General features: G+C 49.5%; 1 protein-coding gene across 2 annotated transcripts in view; it reads right to left on the minus strand.

The window, feature by feature from the left end:
- SCNN1B (sodium channel epithelial 1 beta subunit) overlaps window positions 1-26,075 on the minus strand; it is an 85,366-nt gene that overhangs the window by 11,003 nt on the left and 48,288 nt on the right. For both annotated transcript variants that reach the window (XM_030799791.1, XM_030799788.1), the window contains 4 exons: window positions 21,730-22,048; window positions 17,546-17,807; window positions 15,139-15,329; window positions 2,406-2,509 (listed from right to left, as the gene is read on the minus strand). In XM_030799791.1, the coding sequence (XP_030655651.1) occupies window positions 2,406-2,509; window positions 15,139-15,329; window positions 17,546-17,807; window positions 21,730-22,040 (868 nt within the window). In that variant the 5' untranslated portion in view covers window positions 22,041-22,048. The remainder of the gene's footprint in view (window positions 1-2,405; window positions 2,510-15,138; window positions 15,330-17,545; window positions 17,808-21,729; window positions 22,049-26,075) is intronic.

Below are 26,075 nucleotides of genomic sequence, written 5' to 3' on the forward strand. Positions count from 1 at the left end.
GAAGTGGGCAGATCACTTGAGGTCAGGAGTTCAAGACCAGCCTGGCTAACATGGTGAAACCTCGTCTCTACTAAAAATACAAAAATTAGCCAGGCATGGTGGCGGGCACCTGTAATCCCAACTACTCGGGAGGCTGAGGCAGGAGAATTGCTTGAACCTGGGAGACAGAGGTTGTAGTGAGCTGAGATTGCGCCACTGCACTTTAGCCGGGATGACAGCAAAACTCCATATCAAAATAGAGAAAAAAAAATACAAAAATTAGCTGGGCATTGTGGCGCATGCCTGTAGTCCCAGCTACTTGGGAAGCTGAGGCAGGAGAATCGCTTGAACCCAGGAGGCGGAGGTTGCAGTGAGCCGAGATTGCGCCACTGCACTGCAGCCTGAGTGAGAGCGAGACTCCATCTCCAAAAATAAAATAAAATAAACATGAGCTCCTTGGATGCTCACAAGGGCCATGTGACGGAGGTACTGGTATTGTCCCCATTTTACAGATGGAGAAACTGAGGCACAGAGAAGTGAAGGGACTTGTCTGAGGTCTTCCACTGAGGAAGTGCTTTTGCTGGGCTTCTGATATAGCAGCTGGCTCCCTAACTGTAACCATTTGCCTCTGGGAGTAAGTTGACTGGCACCTCTGTGACAGTGCTCTCAGCAGCATGGGGGCTAAGTGAACGGCACTCAGCTCACCTGCCCCACTCTTGGCCAGCGGCCCCGATGGTCACTGAATTACAACCTGCCCCTTGGTGGCTGCAGAGGTTAGAACCTGAGAGATGGGAGGAGGGATCCACTCCCATCTATGCCCGGCTCACAAGCCCCAAAGCCACAGCCAGCCTGAGTCCGCCAGCCCCTCTCTAGGGGTCAGTGCAACACATGAGCCCCGAGGGAGGGGATCCGTCATCCACCATGCCGCACTTCCTCACTTCCATGGACTCCTTCAGCTTCTCTCTGTGTGTCTCTGTCTTTCTTTAAGAACTGTACAGCCGGGTGTGGTGGATCACATCTGTAATCCCAGTACTTTGAGAGGCCAAGGAGGGCAGATTGCTTGAGCCCAGGAGTTCAAGACCAGCCTGGGAAGCAAGATGAAACCTCATCTCTACAAAAAATTAGCCACCTGAAGTCCTAGCTCCTCAGGAGACTGAGGTGGGAGGATCACCTGAGCCCAGGAGGTCGAGGCTGCAGTGAGTCATGACCATGCCACTGCACTCCAGCTTGGGTGACAGAGTGAGACCCTGTCTCAAGAAAACAAACAAACAAAAAAACAAAACTGTACACCAGAGAGGCAGAGAGACTAAGAGACTAAGTGTTATGTATTTCTTTTCTTTTTCTAATTTGTATAAATGTAAGGGGTTCAAGCGCAGTTTTGTTACATGGAATTATTATACAGTGGTGAAGTCTAGGCTTTTAGTGTAACCTTCACTGGAATCATATATACTGTACTCATTTATTTTTTGTCCCTTACCTGCCTCCTACCCTCCCACCCTCTAAGTCTCTGATGTTTCTCCTTCCACACTCCACGTGTGCACATCATTTAGCTCCCACTTACAGGTAAGAACATGCAATGTCTTTTGGTCCATGTATTAACTGCATGATCCTGGACAAGTTGTTTAAAAACTGCTCAGAATACTCAGCATATATGGAGCATTTCTTACTTCCTAGGCAGGTGAAACAATTTACCACGTTACATCGTAATGACTCACAAGGCCTATACTATTTACTCATCATAATGGCTCACAAGGTAGATACGATTTACTATACTAAATGCTCTGCTCTGCTACTATATACTAATCTATGAATGGGGAAACTAAGGCTTTGAGAAGGTTGCTCTGGAGCTCAGGGACACCACGCAAGTAAATGGTGGAGCTGCAGTGGTGTGATCATGGCTCACTGCTGCCTTGATCTTCCCAGCTCAAGCGATCTTCCTGCCTCAGCCTCCTGAGTAGCTGGGACTACAGGTACGTGCTATCATGCCTCGCTAATTTTTTTTATTTTTTTTTAAGAGATGGGGTTTCACCTTGTTGCCCAGGCTGGTCTCGAACTCTTGGGCTTGAACAATCCTCCCCCCTCAGCCTCCCAAAGTGTTGGGATTACAGGCATGAGCCATCACGCCTGGCTGAAGCTTGAGCTCTTGACCACGAAGCTGTGCTGCTTCCAAATCCTCACTTTGCTCATCAGCAAAATGGGAACACCAGTTACTACCCCAGGGATTCTGAGCATTGCGGGAGGGAATGGCTGAGGAAGCACCTGGCCTGGCCTCCTCTGGCACAAAGTAGAGCCTCAGTAGTGGCCACTCCTCTTGATGCCTCGGTCCCACCTCAGTCCCACCCCGCAACAGCTGATGGTCTTTCAGTGCCACATCGTGGGGGTGGTTAAAGCCTCATGGCTCTGGCCCAGGATAAACCAAAACTCACCGAATTCAGTTCCAGGATTGGCCGAAGGAAGTGCCTTCTCTGTCATGCCCCAGTTGAAGATGTAACAGTTGCCATAGTGAGGGTAGAAGATGGACGTGAAGTTCCTAAAAGAAACAGCATCAGCTGCAGGGCAGGTTCCACCACAGACAATGCCTCCCCCGACTGTCTGCGGCCACCCTTCATTTCCTCCTTGGAGGGGCTCCGAAAGGGAGAGGCGAGCAACAGGTCATTCTGTCCATCCTCTGGTCCAAACCAGAGGGGGGATTCCCAGGCTCCCTCGGGAAAGCAGGGGAAGAGAGTTTCTCTGGAGTTGGGGCTCAGGCTCTCTGGTTTGGCCATGAGTTATGAAAAAGAACTTTCTGGCTGGGTGTGGTGGCTCATGCCTGTAATCCCAGCACTTTGGAAGGCCAGGGTGAGAGGATCGCTTGAGGCCAGGAGTTTGAGACCAGGCTGGGCAACATGGTGAGACCCTCATCTCTACAAAAAATACAAAAATTAGCCAGGTGTGGTGGTACATGCCTGTAGTCCCAGTTACTTGGGAGGCTGAGGTGGGAGGATCGCTTGAGCCCAGGAGTTCGAGGCTGCTTGAGCTATGATTGTGCCACTACACTCCAGCCTGGGTGACAGAGACCCTGTCTCTAAAAAACAACAAAAACAACAACGAAAAAAAAAACGAAAAAGAACTTTCTTAGATGTTTTCATCTGTCTCACATACACCTCAAAAGAGGCACATCCATGTCCTCACCCCCAGAACCTGTGAGTGTGACCTTATTTGGAAAAAGGGTCTTTGCAGAAGTACTAAGGATCTCGAGATGAGGTCATCTTGGATTATCCAGGTGGGCCCGAAATCCAATGACAAGTGTCCTTAGAAGACACAGAAAGAGAGACAGATACAGAGGAGAAGCTCATTGAAGACTGAGGCAGGGGCCTTCAGACACAAGCCAAGGAACGCCTGGGCCCACCAGAAGGCTCGGGGAGAATTCCTCCTTGCCTCTTCTGATGACTGGTGTGCTGGAGTTCATCAAACTCTTCGGTCAAAGTGCATGTTCTCAAGTCTCCAAAGTAAGCAGCTTTAAAAAATATCTCTTGATGTTTCTATGTTGTTCTTTTTTTATTTATTAAAAATAAGAGGAGGCTGGGAGCGGTGGCTTATGCCTGTAATTCCAGTACTTTGGGAGGTCAAAGCGGGAGGATCGCTTGAGCCCAGGAGTTTTGTTTGTTTGTTTTTGAGACAGAGTCTTACTATGTTGCCCAGGCTGGAGCACAGTGGTGTGATCTCACTCCAGGCTGACAGAATCTCAGCAATTATCCTGCCTCAGCCTCCTGAGTAGCTGGGATTACAGGCACCCGCCACCACACCCGGCTAATTTGTGTATTTTTAGTACAGATGGGGTTTCATCATGTTGGCCAGGCTGCTCTTGAACTCTTGACCTCAGGTGATCCACACACCTTGGCTTCTCAAAGTGCTGTGATTACAGGCGTGAGCCCCTGTGCCCGACTGAGCCCAGGAGTTTGAGACCAGCCTGGCCAACGAATTGAGACCCCGTCTTTACAAAAAAAAAAAAAAAAAAGCCAGGAGTAGTGGTGAGTGTCTGTAGTCCCAGCTACTTGGGAGGCTGATGTGGATCGATCACCTGAGCCTGGGGAGGTTGAGGCTGTAGTGAGCTGTGATTGAACCACCGCACTCCTGCCTGGGCAACAGAGGGAGACTCTGTATCAAAAAACAATAATAATTTGTAAAAAATTAAAAATAAAAACAGGAAGGAATGAGAGTAAGTACATCAAATAACGCACACACACAAAATGTCACCTGCCATGCAGTATTGTCTTTGAAGCCTTATGCTCCACAGCAAACATTCACTGAGTGACTTTTACGGGCCAGGCCTGTGCTGAATCTTTCTGTATTCATGATCTCATTTAATTCTCAGAATAACCCCACGAGGGCAGGTGTTATTTTCCCGTGTTTTCAGATAAGAAAGCTATTTCCTGTATCTTTTGTCTCAGCTAGTTGACTTGCAGAATGACTTGGGTCCAGGGCAGGCTGTGAAATGGGATATGGGGGCCGACCCAAGCTCTGCCACTGTCAACAGATTTGAGCTGCTTACTCAACCTCTGAGCTTGGGTTTCCTCAACGGTGCAAGGGGAAGCAGGAAGAAACCACATTTTTCCACCCAATAAATGTTTGTTGAGGTGGGTGCTAGGCTAGGGACACCCAGCAAAACAAGACAGAGCTGCCTTTTGCAGCTTCCAGTGTGGCAGAGGACAGAGAGTGGAATCCTATCAACCCCCCTCTCCTTCCAAGATGTGACTTTTCTTCTTTCTTTCTCTCTCTCTTTTTCTTTCTCTTTCTTTCTTTTTCTCTTTCTTTCTTTCTTATTTTCTTTCTTTCTTTTTCTTTCTTTCTTTCTTTCCTTCTTTTTCTTTCTTTTCTTTCTTTTTTCTTTCTTTCTCTCTTCTTTCTTTCTCGTTCTTTCTCTTTCTTTCTCCTTTCTTTCTTTTTCTTTCTTTCTCTCTCTCTTTTCTTTCCTTTTCCTTCCTTCCTCCCTTCCTCCCTTTCTCTCTTTCTCTTTTCTTTTCCTCCCTTCCTCCCTTTTTCTCTCTCTCTTTCTCTCTTTTTCTCTTTCTCTCTTTCTTTCTTTCTTGACAAAGTCTCACTCTGTTGCCCAGGCTCGAGTGCAGTGGTGCGATCTTGGTTCACTGTAACCTCTGCCTCCCAGATTCAAGCAATTCTCCTGCCTCAGCCTCCTGAGTAGCTGGGATTACAGGCAGGCACCACCACGCCCAACTATTTTTTTTTGTTTTTGAGATGGAGTTTCGCTCTTTCACCCCAGGCTGGAATGAAGTGGTGCCATCTCAGCTCACTGCAACCTCTGCCCTCCGTGTTCAAGCGATTCTTCTGCCTCAGCCTCCCGAGTAGCTGAGATTATAGGTGCCTGCCACCACAACCAGCTAATTTTTGTATTTTTAGTAGATATGGGGTTTTACCATGTTGGCAAGGCTGGTCTCGAACTCCTGACCTCAGGCGATCCACCCACCTCAGCCTCCCAAAGTGCTAGGATTACAGGCGTGAGCCACCATGCCTGGCCTAATTTTTGTATTTTTAGTAGAGATGGTGTTTCACTATCTTGGCCAGGCTGGTCTTGAACTCCTGACCTCAGGTGATCTCCCACCTCAGCCTCCCAAAGTGCTGAGATTACATGTGTGAGCCACCACACCAGGCTCCAAGATGTGACTTTAGTCTGTCCACCTGTCTCCACCTCAGACGCTCCCACCCTGGCCCAAGTCACCAGCATCTCATGTCTGGATTCTTGCTGGAGCCTCTGCCTCTGCTCATCCTGAAAGTCTTCCTTCTGCACAGTGGTCAGCGTGATTGTTTAAATTTGTGAGTCAGACCACGGTGCTCCCTTTCTGAGAACCCTCCAAAGGCTTCTTGTCACTCATAGAATAAAGTGCAAAGTCCCTATGCTGGCCTTCTATGTCTTGTTCCCTACACTCCAGTGACATTAGATGTTTCCAAGCTCAAGGCTTTTGCCTCTGTTGTCCTTTGTGCCTGGAATATTCTCTAACCAGCTCTTCAGACACTGGCTTCTCCCCATCCTTCTGCTTTTATCTGCTCTGAGGCCTCCCCTGAACCTCTATGCAAAGTGATGGACTTGAACTATTAGTTAAGAGTACTTTATTACTAATAGTAATAGACTTTTCTACCTAGTTACTCTAGATCTTTTCCACCAGTTTTTATTTATTTATTTATTTATTTATTTATTTATTTATTTATTTTGAGATGGAGTTTCACTCTTGTTGCCCAGGCTGGAGTGTAGTGGCACGATCTCGGCTCACTACAACCTCTGCCTCCCCGTTCAAGTGACTCTCCTGCCTCAGCCTCCTGAGTAGCTGGGATTGCAGGTGTGCGCCCCCATGCTTGGCTAATTTTTGTATTATTAGTAGAGACAGGGGTTCACCATGTTGGTCAGGCTGGTCTTGAACTCCTGACCTCAGGTGATCCACCCGCCTTGGCCTCCCAAAGTGCTAGGATTACAGGGTGAGTCACTGCACCTGGCCCTTCCACCAGCTGATTATCTTCTTTATCAGATACATCAGAATCTGAAATCATCTTCCTTTTTTTATTGGTAGAGACAGGGTGTCACTCTGTTGCCCAGGCTGGAGTGCAATGGTGTGATCATAGCTTACTGCAGCCTCAAACTCCTGGCCTCAAGATATTCTCCTGCCTCAGCCTCTTGAGTAGCTGGGACTACAGGCATGTGCCACCACACCCAGCTAATTTGTAAAATTTTTTGTAGAGATGGGGTCTTGCTATGTTGCCTAGGCTGGTCTTGAACTCCTGGCCTCAAGTGATTCTCTGGCCTCAGCCTCCCCAAATGCCGGGATTACAGGCATCCACCACTGTGCCTGGCCTAAAGTTATCTTCTTGATTTAATTGCTCACTTAGCTGTCTCCTGCTTAGAACATAAGCCCGGGGAGGGAGCATGACCTTGTCTGTCTGGAAGGAGAAGAGCTCAGAGGTCAAGAGCACAGGCCGCAGAGCCAGCCTGCTTGATTTCAATTCTGGCTGTGTCCATTAGCAGCTGGTAGCTTTGGGATGGTTACTTCACCTCTCTGTGCCTCACTTTCCCCATTTGTAACACCAGATAATACTGGCACCTACCCTACATGACTGCAGCAAGGGGTGGATATCTAGCATACTGTAATACTCAAAAAATCTTGGCTGCTACTGTTCACAGCTCTGTGCCCAGGGTCTGGTACTGGCACACAGACACTCAGTAAATATTTGATGAATAAATTACAATAGGCGATAAGAGCATCGACAGAGATAAGCATGGAGAAGTGACACCTACGTCCCAATGGAGAGTGGGGAGCGAGTCAGGGAAGGTTTCTTGGAAGAGGGGAGGCCTGAGCTGAGACTTTATGAACAAGTAAGCCATGGCTAAGTCTACAGGGTGGGGAGGAGAAAGGGCTCACCAGGCAGGGACACAACACAGGCAAAGCCCCAGAGGGAAGAAATAGCTCTGGGCGGGCACCATGGAGTCTATAAACTGTGTGGGATCAGGGCTGTGGCCACAGGAAAAGAACAGAGCAGAGCAAACCAGCTCAATCCAGGCCCTGTTCTTGAAGGAGAGACCTCACCCCAGGGCGTGGGGACACAGTGTTCCCAAGGAACTGTCTTGGTCAGATGCAGCCCAGGAGCAGGAGGCTGCATGGGGCGTGGCCGGGTCCCCTCCTGCCTGCGCCATGCTCTTGGTCTCCACGTGCGTGCCAACTATTTGCTTGTTGATAATACTCTTCACCCAGAGAGGCTGCTCCCAGGACTGGCTGCCTCTGATTCCAGAGCCAGGTGTTTCCCTACAGAAATCTCTGCTGGGCTGGGGGCCAGGCATGCAGATGGAGACCAGTGAGCCTCCAGAAAAGACTGGGAAATAGAGCTTCCTAGCAGGAAGCAGTATAACCACTGTTGTATGGTCAGAGGTCAGGGAAGATTTTCCAGGGCAGAAACTAGTTGGATAATCCCTGAAACAACAACAACCATAGTAATAATAATGCTTATATATGCCCAGATCTTGGTTTATTTTTAAATTTTATTTAACTTTATTTATTTATTTTTTTTTGAGATTGCCCAGGCTGGAGTGCAGTGGCATGATCTTGGCTCACTACAAACTCTGCCTCCCAGGTTCAAGTGATTCTCCTGCCTCAGCCTCCCTAGTAGCTGGGATTACAGGTGCATGCCAACACACCTGGCTAATTTTTGTATTTTTAGTAGAGATGGGGTTTTGCCATGTTGGCCAGACTGGTGTCAAACTCCTGGGCTTAGGCAATCCTTCCACCTCGGCCTCCCAAAGTGCTGGGATTACATACATGAGCCACCATGCTTGGCCCAGATCTTGGTTTCTAAATACCATTCTTCAATTTAAAAAACCAGAGCTTGGGCGAGGCTTGTTGGCTCTCTCCTGTAATCCCAGCACTTTGGGGGACTGAAGTGGGAAGATTGCTTGAGCCAGGAGTTTGAGACCAGCTTGGGCAACATAGGGAGACCCCATCTCTACAAAATAAAAAAATTAATCAGGCATGTGATTGTGCCACCGCACTCCAGCATGGGCAACAGAGTGAGACCCTATCTCAAAAAAAACAAAAAACAAAAAACAAAAAAACAACCAAAAAACCAAACAGAGCTCTTTAGAGAAATGGCTGATCCTAGGGCAGGGGCATCCTGTAGTGCCAGAAAGTAGGCAAAAGTTAAAAAACCCACACAGGTGAGAACGTATCAAAGGCACACAGGCGCTAACTGACAGAGTGGCCAAAGCTAGAAGAATTTAAGTAAGAGAATAGATAACATGGAACTGGATTACAACCTAAATCTACAGGAGTCCATACTGTGTCAATAAACGATGGAATAAATAAATAAATGGAGGAGAAGAGACAAATCTTCCTTTACAGAAGAATTCCAAACAATATATATTCTTCTCTCTAGGAGGGGCGTAGCTCAATGCTCTTCTCCCCCTGGCCACTCCCTTCCCCTTCCCCTGAGTGTAGTCTGAATTTAGTGACTCCTTTCCAAAGTACAGAGCGAACGCCAGCACAGTGGCTCACATCTGTAATCCTAGTACTTTTGGAGGCTGAGGAGGGAGGATCACTTGAGTCCAGGATTTGGAGGCTGTGGTTTTTCTGTAAATCTAAAACTATTCCTCAATAAAAAGTCTCTCTAGGCCAGGCGCGGTGGCTCATGCCTGTAACCCCAGCACTTTGGGAGGCTATGGCAGCAGATAACCTGAGGTCAGAAGTTTGAGACCAGCCTGGCAAACATGGTGAAACCCTGTCTCTACTAAAAATACAGAAATTCTGCCGGGCGCGGTGGCTCATGCCTGTAATCCCAGCACTTTGGAAGGCCGAGGTGGGTGGATCACGAGATCAGGAGATCAAGACCATCCTGGCTAACACGGTGAAATACCGTCTCTACTAAAAATACAAAAAACTTGGCCGGGCGTGGTGGCCGGCGCCTGTAGTCCTAGCTACTCGGGAGGCTGAGGCAGGAGAATAGCGTGAACCCGGGAGGCGGAGCTTGTGGTGAGCCGAGATAGCGCCACTGCACTCCAGCCTGGGCGACAGAGTGAGACTCTGTCTCAAAAAACAAAGCAAAACAAAACAAAACAAAACAAAGCAAAAACAAAAAACCAAAAATTAGCCAGGTGTGCTGGTGCACGCCTGTCATCCCAGCTACTTGGGGGGCTGAGACACGATAATCACTTGAACCCGGGAGGCGGAGGTTGCAGTGAGTGGAGATCACGCCATTGTATTCCAGCCTGGGAGCAAGAGCAAAACTCCGTCTCAAAAAAAAAAAAAAACCACCGCCACCAACAACAAAGTCTCTCTCTCTATATTTTAGTCTCACTCTGTCACCCAGGCTGGAATGCTGGAATGCAGTGGTGTGATCTCGGTTCACTGCAGCCTCAAACTCCCAGGCTCAAGTGATCCTTCCCCCTCAGCCTCCAGACTAGCTGAGTCTACAAGTGTGTACCACCATGCCGGGCTAATTTTGTTATTTAAAAATTGTTTTTTGTAGAGATGGGGGGTCTCACTATGTTGCTCAGGTTGGTCTTAAACTCCTGGCCTCAAGTGATTCTCCCTCCTCGGCCTCCCAAAGTGCTGGGATTAAGTGAGCCACTGCACCTGGCCAAAAGCCTATTATTTATTTATTTATTTATTTCTTGTTTTTGAGACGGAGTCTCGCTCCGTCTCCCAGGCTGGAGTGCAGTGGCATGATCTCAGCTCACTGCAACCTCTGCCTCCTGGGTTCTGCCTCCTGTGTTCAGCCTCCTACCTCAGCCTCCCGAGTAGCTGGGATTACAGGCGTGAGCCACTGCACCCAGCTAATTTTTGTATTTTTAGTAGCTATGGGGTTTCACTATGTTGGCCAGGCTGGTCTCAAACTCCTGACCTCAGGTGATCTGCCTGCCTTGGCCTCCCAAAGTGCTGGGATTACAGGCATGAGCCACCATGCCCGGCCCAAAAGCCTTTTTAAAAATATGCTCCCTTAATGTTTACTATGTGCCAGGGATTGCACCAGGTACTTTGCATATGTTCTCATTTAATCCCCCAATAATGCTATGTGGTTATTTCACTGTCACCACTTTCCAGCTGAGCAAACTGAGGCACAGAAGGCTAAGTAGCATGGCCAGTCACACACTGAGCTGACATTCAAGTCCAGGCAGTTTGGTGTTGGGGTCCACATGCGGCTCACATTTTCCTAATTCTGCAGCTGCTGCTTCTAGAGCATTTGTCATGTTAGGAGGGGGACAGGATGGAGTCAGAGAGAGAGAGAGGAAGCAAGGGCCACAGTGTCTGGGGCCCAGCACCGGGAGAGCAGAGAGAGGCATATTCCCACAGCTGTGTCCAAGGCTGACTCAAGAAGGCAGGTGACCAGTCAACTGTGGGAGTGAGGAAGAGCTCAGAGAGCAGCTGGCTGAGATCTCTATGCTAAGGTGCCTGGGTGGTACCTTTCACTGGGAACTGCCGAGGGCTGGGGAAATAGGCTTGGGAGAGGTGGGTAGGGAGGGAAGATGACCATCACCATTTCTGATGAGGCAATAGAGTGACGTGGGGTGGACCTGGCCCAGACTGCTAGCTCTGCCACTCACCAACTGTGTGACTTCAGAGATGTTACTTAACCTCTCTGGGCAGGTTACAGCAACTATAAAACGATGGGGAAGGCTAGGCTTGGTGGCTCATGCCTGTAATCCCAGCACTTTGGGAGGCTGGGGTGGGAGGATCACTTGAGACCAGGAGTTTGAGACCAGCCTGGGCAACATAGTGATACCCCATCTCTTAAAAAAATAAGGGGAAAATAACTGTTCCTTTCTCATGGCTTTGTTGCCAGGGTTAAAGCAATTTTAACACGCAAAGTGCTTAGAATAGTGCCTGACACATACAGGGACGAGAAAGGCCCAGTAAATGTTGGCATAATTATTGAATTTGCATTCCTTGTCAAATGGGGGTTTTTGTTTTTGTTGCGGTTTTTTAAGAGAGTCTCCCTCTGTCGCCCAGGCAGGAGTGCAGTGGCACAACCTCGGCTCACTGCAACCTCCACCTTCCAGGTTCAAGTGATTCTCATGCCTTGGTCACCTGAGTAGCTGGGATTACAGGCACATGTCACCACACCTGGCTAATTTTTGTATATTTAGTAGAGATAGGGTTTTGCCTTGTTGTCCAGGCTTGTCTCGAACCCCTGGCCTCAAGTGATCTGCCAGCTTCGGCCTCCCAAAGTGCTGGGATTACAGGCATGAGCCACTGGGCCCAGCCTAAAATGTGGGTTATAAAACTATTATAATATTAATAGTTATAACTATTATTTATTGAGCCCAATAGTAGGGTCAGTTACTCATGCATATTAATTCACTTAATATTCAAAGTAACCCTGTAGGGTAGGTATTGTTCTCTCCCCTATTTTACAGAGGAGGGAAACTGAGGCACAGCAAAGCTAAGAAACTTGTTCAAGGTCACACAGCTTGTAAGATGGAGCCAGGATTTGAGTCTAGGTGGTCTAACCCCAGACCCCAAGGCTTGACCCTTTCATTATACTTACCCCCTACCCCTCGCCACATGGCAGAGGTTATGTGGCCAATATTTGGGGGTTTTAGTGGCCCATCAGCCGGCTATTTTCCCTGTTTCTGCTAACAGTTCTTTTTTTTTTTTTTTTTTTTTTTGAGACGGAGTCTCGCTCTGTCACCCAGGCTGGAGTGCAGTGGCGCGATCTCGGCTCACTGCTAGCTCTGCCTACTGGGTTCATGCCATTCTCCTGCCTCAGCCTCTCCGAGTAGCTGGGACTACAGGCACCCGCCACCACGCCCGGCTAATTTTTTTGTATTTTTAGTAGAGACGGGGTTTCACCGTGGTCTCGATCTCCTGACCTCGTGATCTGCCCGCCTCGGCCTCCCAAAGTGCTGGGATTACAAGCGTGAGCCACCGTGCCCGGCCTCTGCTAACAGTTCTTTAGCTTCCCTTGGGGAACCACCCGTCCCTCACCCTCAGCCCGTATGACTCAAATGGGGCTCCCTTTGGAGGGCGCCATGTTGACAACAGGCCAGCTATACCCAGCCCGGCCCAGCCCAGCTACCCACGAGGTGGCCGGCACAGCTTTCGGGGCTGGCCTGTGTGTGGAACACAGGCCCTTGAACACTGGGATCCCGTTCGATGGGTAGGGAGTTGACAACAGGTTCACTTTCCTGCCCCACTCTCGCTCCCGGGCGTGTTCTCACTGAGCACACGGGCCATGCATTTGAAGTTGCAGTGTTACAGCTCTCTTTCAGCTGAGCGGGTGAGGTGAATGTGCTTGTGGACGTTACAGTAGTCTGTTTGGTATCCCTAGCCTTATGGCAGGTGTGGTTGGCAGGTGTGCCCTGAGCAAAGGACCCTGGCCAAGAGAGTGAGGTTGAAACACAGACTGACCAGCTAGCCATGGGGTGGCCCTCAAGGAAGAGGGTATCCCATCAGCAGGGCGCCATCAGTCAAATCTTCCACCTATGGGAACCACCTTTTGCTAATCTGTACAATGGGACGTATGTGCTGCTCTGCCCTGCTTAGTGGCCTTGAATTATTTGACATTGTGTGCAAGAACCCTGCCCATGTGTGCCTGTGCATTTATTTTTTTCTTTCTAAGACAGAGTCTCACTCTGCTGCCCAGGCTGAAGTGCGGTGGTGCAATCTCTGCTCACTACAACTTCCGCCCCTGGGGTTCAAGCGATTTTCCTGCCTCGGCCTCCCAAGTAGCTGGGATTATAGATGTGCACCGCCACGCCAGGTTAATTTTTGTATTTTTAGTAGACAAGGTTTCGCCATGTTGGTCAGGCTGGTCTTGAACTCCTGACTTCAGGTGATCCACCCGCCTTGGCCTCCCAAAGTTGGACTTACAGGCGTGAGCCACATGTCCGGTGGCACCTGTGCATTTTGAGGGGACAGAGGCCCCAGAGCTTTCCGAAGATTCTCATTAGAGATTCTGGAAGGCTCTGAGTTCAGAGAGCTGCCTGCAACCCCAGTCCCTGGGAGGTGAGCTTGGAAGCCTGTCACGTGCCCATAGCATTAAGATTCAGCTAAAAGCTCTTTTCCACAGAGGCCTGAAGTGTGAGCATTGGAGGCCCCAGATCAAGGAGGATACCATCGAATCTCAGAAACAGGACTGGCTGAAACCTGGGGTGGGGCCGACCCACACCTGGAGGCTGGGTCAGGAGGCCCAAGAGGGGCTCTGAGGCCTCAGCAGTGTTCCTGCCCATCCTCAGGCCTCCTTCCCATGTGCTGCCAGCTGAGCTCTCTGGAGGCTGTTAGGAGGGGACAGAATGGAGATTCCCTGCCTTTCTGGTTGTCCTAGAGACTGGGACAACACCGATGCTTAGGCCCGGGGTTGGTTTGCCAGGAGCTGGGAGGCCAAGGAGGTGGGAATCTGTGGGTCAATTGCAAGAAGACCTAGACCTCCAGAGTTACCATTACCCTCATTCCACCAGCCTCTCATATTAAAGGTCGTTAGGGAAAAAGAATATTTACAGGAAACACTTATATAACCTTGTGTTTCTTTTTCTTTCTTTCTTTTTTTTTTTTAGAGACAGTGTCTCATTGTGTCACCCAGACTGGAGTGCAGTGGCGTGATCATGGCTCACTGTAGCCTCGACCTCCTGGACCCAAGTGATCCTTCCTCCTCAGCCTCCTGAGTAGTTGGGATTACAGGTGAGCACGACTGTATCTGGCTGGTTTTTGATTTTTTGTAGAGATGAGGTCTCGCTATGTTGCTCAGGCTGGTCTTGAACTCCTGGCCTCAAGTGATCCTCCTGCCTTAGCCTCCCAAAGTGCTGGGATTCCAGGCATGAGCCACCACGCCCGGCCTCATAGCCTTGTTCTAGGTGCTGCCATGAACCTATTCATTTACTCTTCTCAATGACCCTATGAAGAAGCTACGATTATTCCTGCTTCAGAGATGAGAAAACTGAGGCAACAGATGCCTGGGTGCCCACCCTGATCCCCTCATCGGGCTGGTGCACCCACCCCCAGCTGCTAGGAGTGAGGTCCGGGAGGTTAGGAGACCCCTCGTCAACCTGTTGGGAATGACCCACAGCCAGCCACCAACTCACGGGGCACGCAGAAAGGCTGGTCCCCTCCTTCAAGGGAGGACCACTCTGGTTCAGTTTATGCTCCAGATCCTCCCACAGATCAAGCTGAGCCTAGACTTTACCCGAGACCACATCCTTGTTTAGCTTTTTCCTCCTTCCTTTTAAAATTTAATTTATTTTACTTTTTTCTAGAGGCGGAGTCTCACTATATTACCCAGGCTGGTCTTGAACTCCCGGTCTCAAGCAATCCTCCCGTCTCCGCCTCACAAAGTGCTGGGACTACAGGGGTAAGCCACCCACCCACCACACCCAGCCTTTCCTTTTTCTTTTTCTTTTCCTATTTTCTCCTTTTCCTACATGTTCCAAATCTTCCTTCCTTATCCCACTTTCCCTGCAGACTTTTCCTAACACAATCCTCTCAATGCTTCGCGCGCTCTTCAATGCATTCCTGCCTCAGGCTCTGCCTCCAGGAAACAGGACCTAAAAGACAACGAGGCTTAGAAAACTGTGCTAAAGACAGCCGGTAAGTGGCCAGGCAGGATTTGAACCCTGGCAGGCTGTGCTCCCAACTGTAACACGCCACTGCCTCTTGGTGCCAGGGCCTGGCCGGGTGGGCTTGGGGTGGCTCTCACCGGTAGTTGCACGGCTCAGCTCCAAACAGGCAGGCCAGGATCATCTGCTCACCGGGGTGGCTCATCTCCACCAGCTCCTGCTGTGGCACCTGTGCAAAGATGTTGGTGGCCTGCAGGAAGTACCACTCTGTCACTGCCTGGGTAGCGCTGGTGAAGTTCCGGAAGGTGCACTGTGTCCCATTGAGACTACACTGTGGAGGCCAAGAGGGGTTTTTGTGGGTGGCGTGGGAGCTGCTAGCAGGACCCCAGCCACTGCTCGAGGGCCCTAGCAGGGCAAGAGCTGTGCTTTGCCAGCCGCCCTTCTGGCTGCAACTTGGTGGTGGGAAACGTTCACACTCATGCTCACACATGCTCAAGGGCTGCCGCCTCATACACAGCTGTGTGCTGATCACAAGATCCCCTCATCAGGCTGGTGCACCCACCCCCAGCTCCCGGGGGTGAGGCCTGGGAGGTTAGGAGACCCCTCAGCAACCTCTTGGAAGTGACCCACAGCCAGTGACCAACTCATGGGCATTCACAGAGGCTGGTCCCCTCCTTCAAGGGAGGGTGACTCAGTGGCTCAGTTTACAGCCACCAGCCTCGGTCCCACTCATACCATTATGCATGAGCAAAAACACACACATGGTCATGTGTGCAGAGGCATGCACAGAAGACGCCCTCTCTCTGACCTCCACAGCCTCATGTCACTGTAACACACGTCCATCCTAGCCCCGAACCCCGTATGCATAGATTCACACAAGTGGCCGCAACACTTGTGCTCACACACACACACACACGCACAGTTCTGATTCCTTTTCCAGCCTCTGCCAGAGACTTCCAGACGAAGCTCCCCTGGAGGCCATGAAGAACAAGAAGAAACTCAACACACAGGAAATGCTGCCTCTTATCTGTCCTGGGAAAGACACAGACCCAGTCGCCCTGAGCCCACCACGGGGTGTAGAGCGCCCTTCCATCTGGTCACATCTGGCTTCTCATGGCATCCAAGTCATCGCACAGACACGTGACAGACTTGGCCCTGGGACTCTGGCCTTGGCCACGAGGCTGCTGCTGGTTCTCCCTGCTGGAACCTGGGAGGCCGGATAGAGAAGCTTCCCCTGGCATTCTTGCACCACCCTTCCCAACACGCCTGGCCAGCCCACTCCTGGGGGCCTCCCTGCCTCCTCTTGGGGAGGTAATGGCAGCCCTGAATCCTTACCCTGTTCCGGGCTCTGTTCCCAGTGTCTTACATCTATAATCCCATTGAAGCTTCACAGTAATGCTAGGAGGTAAGTATCATTGTTATCCCCGTCATCATGAAGAAATTGAGGCCCAGGAGGTTAAGGAAGGTGTGACCACAGCAGATCCCCCATATGACGGTTAGTTTGTGTGGAGAGGTGGGGACGAAGCAGTTGTGGAAGTCATAACGCCATGAGTGTGAGCATCAAGGCAGTGGCTCCCCCTCTGGGGAGTGTATGGTCCCCTCCTGGATCCCCATCCAAGATTGATTATCAGAATCACCAGGGAGCCTGTTGTCAATACAGATGCCCGGGCCTGGGCCCAAGAACTGCTCACTCAGATTCTCCAGGAGTGGGGCCTAAGGATGTGTATTGTGACAGAGCTCCCAGGAGATCCTGAGACATGGGCAGGGGACCTTCTCCCCACTTCTAGGCTTAAGAACTAATGGCATACCAGCCTCCCAGTGCAGGGCAGTTGTTTCTCGGCATGTGACTGTACTGCACAGCTGTGGCTTTTCACCTGCCCAATATTTATGCCCCTATCTTTTGATAACAAGATTTGGTTCCTCCCTCAGGGAACCACCTTCCCCCTTGCTCAGTCCATGTGGTCTCACAGAGGCTGACATCACTCCCAACTCCAGGGCACATGGCCCAGGACTGGCCAATCATGAGAGCCCCTGCTGTAGCCCACAGTGATTGGTTAGGGGTGAGCATGTGACCTAATGAGTCTTCTTAGGACTTTTGCTGGGACGATAGGGAAAGAGCTCTTTTTCTGGGACCACTGCTAAGCAAGGGCACTAAGGGCATCCCTCCACATGGAGATATCTTGCCTGAGAGCAAAGTCACCTGAGAGAAAAGTTGAACCAAGATGGAGAAAGATTCCTGATGGCCTCATTAGAATACCTGGATCCAGCCTTGCCTGAATGCAGTATACCTCTGGACTTCTTAGTTATGTGAGCCAATGAATCGCCTATTTTGCTTAAGCTAGTGTGAGCTGGATCACTTATACCAAAAGAGTCTTGACTAACATGCCAACAATTTCTATTTTTAAAAAATCTCTGCAAACAAGCAAAACAGGCTCTGGCTTCCATCTTGTTTTTCCCCAGCAAGACTCAAATTACTACAGAAAAGAAATACCCATCAGCCTCCCTGGATGGGGCCCATTGCTTGATATGTGCCCAAGGACCACTTACTAGTCTCATGGCCATTTTGCACCCCTGGGCATTACAGATCTTTTCTGATGCTGAGCTGCTTGTTAAGCCATTGTGGTTATCTCCAAAGAGATCGAGGACTACGGGGTGGTGGGGGTTCCGTTCATCAATAAGGACCAGGGGTGTGTGGTTCCAGATGGAGGAGTTCGGGGTCCTATGGCCTAGCTCAGGAGCCAAGATCCTCTCCAGGACAGCTTCCATCAGCTCATCCAGGTCCTTCAGCAAATGCTTGATTTTGGAATACCTGGATGGGGAAAGGGCTGGTTAGGGGTGGGGAATGAATATCTGTAAAGCAGAGCAACTGAAATCTGGGACCCACTCCATAGTAGTCTGTTTTCACACTGCTATAAAGATACTACCTGAGACTGGGTAATTTATAAACAGAAGAGGTGTAATTGACTCACAGTTCCGCATGGCTGGAGAGAGTTCTCAGGAAACTTACAATCATGGTGGAAGGTGAAGGGGGAAGCAAGGCACGTCTTACATGGCAGCAGGAGAGAGAGAGAGAGAGAGAGAGAGGGAGACTGCCACTTTAAAAACATCAGATCTTGTGAGAACTCACTCACTATCATGAAAACAGCATGGAGGAAGCCTCCCCTATGATCTAATCACCCACACCAGGTCCCTCCCTCGACACATGGGGGTTACAATTCGATATGATATTTGGGTGGTGACACTGAGCCAAACCATATCACACTGTTACTCCAGCATGGCTGCCACTATGTATAAGAAGAACACCCCACCTAAGCACCCACCTCTCCATCCACCCATCCACACATCCATCCTTCCACCATCCATGCACTCAATTCATTCACCAACTTTTAATGAGCACCTACTATGTGCCAGGCACTGTGCAAGGCACAGATGATACAGTAGCAAACAAGAGGGACCTGGTCTCTTTCCTTATGAAATTCACATTCGAGTGAGGAAAAATTGTAATGGCTCATGGTTATTGATAGCTTACCATGTGCCAGGTGCTAGGTGCTTTCCAGGTTTTATTTACTGTTTGCCACAAGTCTGTTACCGTCCCCATATATAGATCAGGAAACTGAGGCTCCAGGAATTGGTATGATTTTGCAAGCTCACTCCACTGATAAAGAGCAGAGGTGAGCTTAGAATCTGGGTTTGGTGGGCTTCAGTGGGTATGTTTATGGGGGTTCTGAGATCTCCCTCCCAGGAGGGAGCAACTTTGGGAACAGGAGCCAGTTTCAGGAGAGAGAAAATGGATGGGACTGTGAGGCTGGCTCCAATGTCTTCCCTCAGCCCTGTGGAGCTCCCATGTTGGACATGGTGGCCAGTGAGTGGATCTATCAAGGAGTATCTCTGCCAGGCCCCGTGGGCGCCCGGGCCCTGCACCTCAGTCACTTCACATCCAATTTACCCAAGACCCTGCCTCAGAGTGGGGTCATTCAGGCCACAAGTGCCAACTCTGGCTGGAGGACTTCCTGCAGCAGCATTAAATGCTGGACAGAGGCCAAGGTCCTGGTACAAACGTGTATAGCAGCCGGAGCTAACACTGGCCTTCGATGCCAGTTCCCTGACCATTAAATCTGTGTACACAGGAAGAGGAGGATCGGGAAGGGTGGCGTCTGTGCAGGTGGCGGTGGTGTTATTACAGCGTAGATGTCCACAGCTTCTGGGAAGCTCGGTGGGTCACTGTATGGGCTCCAGGTTTGAATCCTGGCATGCCACTTAATATCTTGGGCAACTTAACCTCCCCGAGGCTCTGTTCTCTCCTCTACAAAACAGGGGTATAAAAATAAGTACCCCAGAGAATCGTTGGGAAGATTCAGCATGGTGCTGCTTCTAAAGTGCATGGATCAGTGCCCAGACAGAGTGCTATCGTTCCCATTATTATTAAAGCTTCTCTTGAGCAGCTCTAAGAACCCACCAAGGCAGGAAGAGCCCTAATAATAGAAAGAAGGGACTTTCTGATAATTGGGAAGGTAATCGCTGTGTGTCCCTTCCAGGACTTTTAAAAACAGAGATGCTGTCTCGCCTTGTTGTCCAGGCTGGCCTTGAACTCCTGGCTTCAAGTGATCCTTAAGCCTCGGCCTTCCAACATGCTCTGATTTCAAGCATGAGCCACTGTGCCTGTGCCCAGTCAGGACTTTTTTTTCTTTTTCTTTTTTTGTTTTTGAGACAGGGTCTTGCTCTGTTGCCCAGGATAGAGTGCAGTGGCACGATCTTGGTTCACTGCAACCTCTACCTCCCGAGTTCAAGTGATTCTCCTGCCTCAGCCTCCTGAGTAGCTGGGATTACAGGCATGTGCCAGCATATCCGGCTAATTTTTGTATTTTTAGTAGAGATGGGTTTTCACCATGTTGGGCAGGCTGGTCTCGAACTCCTGACCTCAGGTGATCTGCCTGCCTTGGCCTCCCAAAATGCTGGGATTACAGGCGTGAGCCACTGTGCCCGGTCAGGACTGTCTTTTGGATAAAAATGTTTTCTGTGACTCAGCCCTTCTTTCAGTTCCTTGAATGCACCAAGCTTCTCACCAGCTGCACCTGCTGTGTCCACCACTGGGGGCACTCTCTTCACTCTGCGTGGCCAACTTCCACTCGTTCCTTAGGGCACTTTTTAAAAATTTTTTGTTTTTGGACTGACTCCCTGCCTCTCCACAACCCTAACTAGGTTGGGTCTCCTCATGTGTCCCCTTCACAGGCCTTGCCATCAAGTGGAGAACAGGCAACCTAGAAGAATGGTTAAAAAGTAGCACCTCTGGGATCATGTTAGGCCTGGGTTCAAATCCCACAGTCGTCCACCGTGTGTCTCCAGGCAAGCTCGCTTCTCTGCACCTCCATCTCCTCACCTGTAAACTGGGGCTGCGACAGGAGTTCCCAATCCTAGGGTGGTTGTGTGGATTAGAATGACACCAATTACCCAAAGAACACTGAACACAGTGCCTGGCATATCATAAGCATTTGTTGAAGAGTTGTTTTATTTATTTTTTTTTAATTTTTGAGACAGGGTCTCGTTCTGTTGCCCAGGCTGGAGTGCAGTGATGCGATCTCAGCTCACTACAACTTCTGCCTCTCGGGGTCAAGCAGTTCTCGCGCCTCGGCCTCCTAAGTGGCTGAGATTATAGGCATCGCCTGTATTTTTAGTAGAGATGAGGTTTCATCATGTTGGCCAGACTGGTCTCAAACTCCTGACCTCAAGTGATCTGCCCACCTCGGCCTCTCAAAGTGCTGGGATTACAGGTGTGGGCCACGGTGCCTGGCCGAGTTGTTTTATTTTTATCATCATAATGATAATGAGTTCGATATTTGTGGGGACAACTTTGTGGGGCCTGTTTCCTCTGGCAGGCTGTGAAGAGGATAGGGACTCTGTTTTGTTCACTGCTGTATTTGTGTTGCCTAGAACAGTGCCTGGCACATGGTAGGTGCTCCATAAACACGCGTGGAATCGATAAATAGGCACTGGCCTGCCTGAAGACAGAGGGTGCCCAAGGTTCTCTCTAAGCCTAGGAAACTTACGATTTTTTTTTTTTATTTTTAAGAGACAGGATCTGTTACCCAGGCTGGAGTGCAGTGGCATCTTCTTGTTTTTATTTTTAATTAAATATTTTTTCTTAGCCTTGACTTGAAACTCAAGTGGCACCTTCTCAGCCCACTGCAGCCTCGAGCTCCTGGGCTCAAGCAGTTCTCCCACCTCTGCTTCCTAAGCAGCTCAGACCACAGCCATGTGCCACCATGTCTGGCTAATTAAAAAAAATATATTTATTTTTTTTAGAAGTGGGATCTTGCTATGTTGCCCAGGCTGTTCTCCAACTCCTGGCCTCAAGGGATCCTTCTGTCTTTGCCTCTCAAAATGCTGTTATTACAGGCCACCACACCTGGCCAAAAGTTTATGAAGTTTGAGTCTTAGTTGCTGCAAAAGGATGAAAGCAAATGGAAAGACAGAGAGGAGACGAAAGAGAAAGAAGGAAGGAAAGAAAGAAGAGAAAAAAGAAAGGGAAGAAAAAGGAAGGAAGGAAAAGTAATAAAGAGAGAAAAGGAAGGAAGGAAAAGTAATAAAGAGAGAAAAGGAAGGAAGAAAGGGGAGACAGAAAGAGAAGGAGAGAAAGGAAAAGGAAGGAAAGGAAGGAAAGGAAAGGTAGAAGAGAAGAGAGAAAGAGAACCGCCCGTCTGCTGAGGCCAGCTGTGCGCTCCGGGGCCACCTACTTGAAGGGGCTAGCATTGCAGATGGTGACGGCGGGGAAGTCCATGGTCTTGAAGCCTACGGAGAGGGAGACGCTGACCTCCCAGCTCAAGTAGGTTCTGATGAAGATGCCCCACTGCCAGCAGACGAGGGCGGCGAAGAGCAGGGTGAGCAGGAACCACATGGCTTTCTTCTTGGGCCCCTCACAGATGATGCGCTTGGGGCCGTGGGTGTTGGTGTTGTCGCAGTACCACACCAGCAGCTCCTTGTACGTGTAGCCGGGGCCCTTCTGCAGCCGATGCAGGCCCTTCAGCAGGTACTTCTTCACGTGCATGGTGGCACCTGCAGAGAGGCATGGGGACGCACATCAGCTGGGACACCAGCCTTGCCTGCGAGGATGTCCCAGTCACATCCAGGAACTGGGCGGCGGTACGTCCCCGTTCTTCCTCCCTCTTTACCTTCCTTCCTCCCTCCCTCCCTCCCTTTTTTCCTTCTTTTCTTCCTTCCTTTGGCTATCCATCATCAATCCATCCATCCATCTAATCAACCAAAATGCATTTATTGAATGCCTACTATATGCCAGGCACTCAAATGGTCCTTCTGGACTCAATGAGCAAAATGGACAAGGTTTTTTGCCCTTTGGGAATTCATAACCTAGTGAACAAGTGACTTAAACTCTCAACTCAGGTTCTCTGTGTGTAAAATGTGGTACAGCAAGTCCTCAAACGACGTCGTTTTGTTCAATGTTTCATTGTAATGTTGATGAGAAAAGAAAGTAGATTCCCAGCCAGGGCCACTGTCTATATGGAGTTTACATGTCCTCCCCATGATGTGTCTGCATGGTCCCAGGTGAGTGAGTGTGACTGTGTGTGAGTGCTCTGCAATGGAACATGTCTTGTCTAGGGTGGGTTCCCGCCTGTGGCCTGAGCTGTGGAGATAGGCTCTGGCCACTGTGACCTTGAACTGAATAAGTGGGTAAATAATGATCTTACTTGTTTTTATTAATCTTTCTTTTTCTTTTTCTATTTTCAGATAGGGTCTCACTCTCTTACCCAGCCTGGAGTGCAGTGGCGAAATCATGGCTCACTGCAATCTCTACCTCCCAGGCTCAAGCGATCCTCCCACCTCAGCCTCCTAAGTAGCTGGGATTACAGGCATGCACACCACCATATCAGTGAATTTTTGTATTTTTAGTGGAGATGGGGTATCACCGTGTTGCCCAGGCTGGTCTCAAACTCCTGAGCTCAAGTGATCCACCCACTTCAGCATCCCAAAGTGCTGGCATTACAGGCGTGAACCACCGCACCCGGTCTTAATCTTTCTTAAATGTATGTATAGCTCATATTTATTTCAATGTTTAATATTAGAAGCATTTTGGTCTTTACTTAGAAATTTGGTGACTTTTTTTGTGACCAGAAATAGGCCGTAGGAGCTTAACTCTTGTTGATATCAATTAGCCTATGGTGAAATTGATTTCATTAGACATCGTTTAGCCTAGAGTTGCAGTTTCCAAGAACATATCAACAATGTTAAGTGAAGACTTACTGTAACGATTACATCTAACCTACAGGATTGCTGAGAGGGTGAAATTCGGCAATGCGCAAAAAGTGCTATGTACTGAGCCTAGCACAGGCCAGGTCCTCAGTATGCCAGTTTCCATTGTCACTAGCTGTCAGTGAGTAAGAGAGATGTTAAGTGAAGAATCCATCAAAAATGCAGAGCTATGAAACATGACAGGAAAGATTAGGACCCCATACCCTGAGATGCTAGAGGCATTAAAGGGTGGTGGTTTAGAATAAGGGTTCTGTAACCAAATTTTCTGGCTTTTTGTTTGTTTGTTTGAGACAGGGTCTCACTCTATCACCCAGGCTGGAGTGCAGTGGCATGATCATGGCTCACTGCAGCCTCGAACTCCTGGGAAATGTCTGGCTTTGGCTCTCAGCACTGCTGCTTTCTAGCTGTGTGACTTTGAGCAAATCTCCTTCTCAGTCCCTCAGTTTCTCATCCATAAAATGGGGATAATTACAGCTTCCACCTGGTAAGGGTGTGTCATGGAGGCTGGCTGCATGAAAATATGGAGAGGGCGGATTCATGCCTGGCACCTAAGAGTCAGCGATTTTTATTAGAAAACGGAGGCCTGACCAGGTCTGAGAGTCCTTGGAGAAGTGATGGAGGAGCTGAGGTTAAAGGATAGGAGAGGGGAGGGGAAGGGGGAAGGCTGAAGTGGGGAGGGAGCCTGCAGGGGTGAGCAGGGCCAGGCCATGCAAGGGCTTGTGGACCGTGTTAAAGATTAGGGTTTCAATCCCAAGAGAACTGGAACCTTTGGAGGCATAAGGGTGTGATGCCATCAAAGCTGGGATTTGAAAAGGGCGTTCCAGCCAGGTGTGGTGGCTCACACTTGTAATCCTAGCACTTTGGGAGGCTGAGGCAGGAGGATCACCTGAGGTCGGGAGTTTGAGACTAGCCTGGCCAACATAGTGAAACCCTGTCTCTACTAAAAATACAAAAATTAGCTGGTGGCGGGCCCCTGTAATCCCAGCTACCTGGGAGGCTGAGGCAGGAGAACTGCTTTAGCCTGGGAGGTGGAGGTTGCAGTGAGCCGAGATTGCACTGAGCTGAGATCGCACCACTGCACTCCAGCCTGGATGACAGAGTGAGACTCTGTCTCAAAAAAAAAGAAAAGAAAAGAAAAAAAGGGTGATCCGTGGATACGAATTAGAATGGGGTGAGGTTGTGTCTGGAGCATTGAGGTTGGAGAGTATGGGTCATGGATGAGGAATGCCAGAGTTTTCTGAGACTGTTTCTCATATGCATGAGGGGGCAGGTTCTTGTGTTGTGAAGACCACCAGGTACTTGCTATGGCACATGAGAGTTTCTAAGGACATTCCTGCTTCCCTCTCCCTTCTCTCTGGACACAGAGCAGGAACCTGCGGCAGGAGCATCCTGGCTCTATTCCTGGAGCCCCAGTTGTATTTCATCTTTAAGGTCCAGATCAAAGGCCACTTCCTCCATGAAGCTCTCCTGACTCCAGGCTGGACCCTCACCCCCTCTGAGAGCCTCCTCCTTCTGGGGATACCATGCTGGGCAGTGTGGTTCCTCTGTGCCCAGCATACTCTCCCCCTTGCTCTGAAGTTTCGGGTGAAGTTAGCCCACTGTCCCTTTCATCTCAGTTGGTGTGAGTTGCCAGGCTGATCTCTCCTCTTAGCTCTGGGAGATGTGCACATGACTCAAACTGGAACGTTAGGACTCAATTCTATTAGTTTATATTGGAATAACTGAAGGAGAGACCTCACTTTTAACTAAGCCTACTAAGCTGGTGGTATTTGGCAGCACAAACGGGAAGACTGCCTGAGAGTAAAGGCAATACAGAGGAAAGAAGAGGCACGAGATGGAGAAAAATTTCTGACATCGCCATTTGAACATCTGGATCCAGCCATGCCTGAAGCCATTCATTCCTGGCCTCATCAGATATGGAACCAATACATTTTCTTTCTTATTTATGCATATCCAAATTGGATGCCTGCCATTTGCTCCCATAAGAAGCTTAACAGTAAAATAAATTGACCCTTGTTTTATCCTGTGTTGTAGTTTCTTGTGCCTGTGGCTTCTCCCAGGAGATTGCAAACCCCTTGAGGACAGCAGCTCTGTATCCCTGACAAAGCCCAGCACAGTGCCTGACACCCCACAGAATATCCAGATGTATAAGGTCAGACTTTCACTTCTAAACAGAGATGTTAAATCTGTCCAAGCATATTCACTCCTGATCCAATTATCTGACACAGTAACCTCTCACCTTCCTTCCCCAGAAGGGGTCTTGGCCAAAGCATGAAGTGCTTTCTTCTCCAACTCTGTTCTCTCTCTCTCTCTCTCTCTCTCCTCTCTCTCGACAGGCTCTTGCTGTGTCACCCAGGCTGGGGTGCAGTGGCACGATCTTGACTCACTGCAACCTCCACCTCCTGGGCTCAGGTGATCCTCCCACCTTAGCCACCTGAGTAGCTGGGACTACAGGCTCATGCCACCACGCCCAGCTAATTTTTGTATTTTCAGTAGAGACAAGGTTTTGCCATGTTGCCCAGGCTGGTCTCGAACTCCTGGGCTCAAGCGATCCACCCGCATTGGCTTCCCAAAGTGCTTGGAGTACAGGTGTGAGCCACTGCACCCCACCTCCAACTCCATTCTTTGATAGGAATTAAACTCTATGTGCCTGCCCAGGCCATCATGGCTGTAAGAGGATGTTCATAGACTAACCCCACTCCCAACTTTCCCCAGAAGGTCTATTCCCTGCTCTGAAATAATAAAGTAATAACAGTTATTATAATAGCAACTACAAGAGCGACATCAAAGTACTAAATGTTTGCCATGACTCAAG

This window comes from Nomascus leucogenys, chromosome 2 (genome assembly GCF_006542625.1).
Source record: "Nomascus leucogenys isolate Asia chromosome 2, Asia_NLE_v1, whole genome shotgun sequence".
Lineage (NCBI taxonomy): Eukaryota > Metazoa > Chordata > Mammalia > Primates > Hylobatidae > Nomascus > Nomascus leucogenys.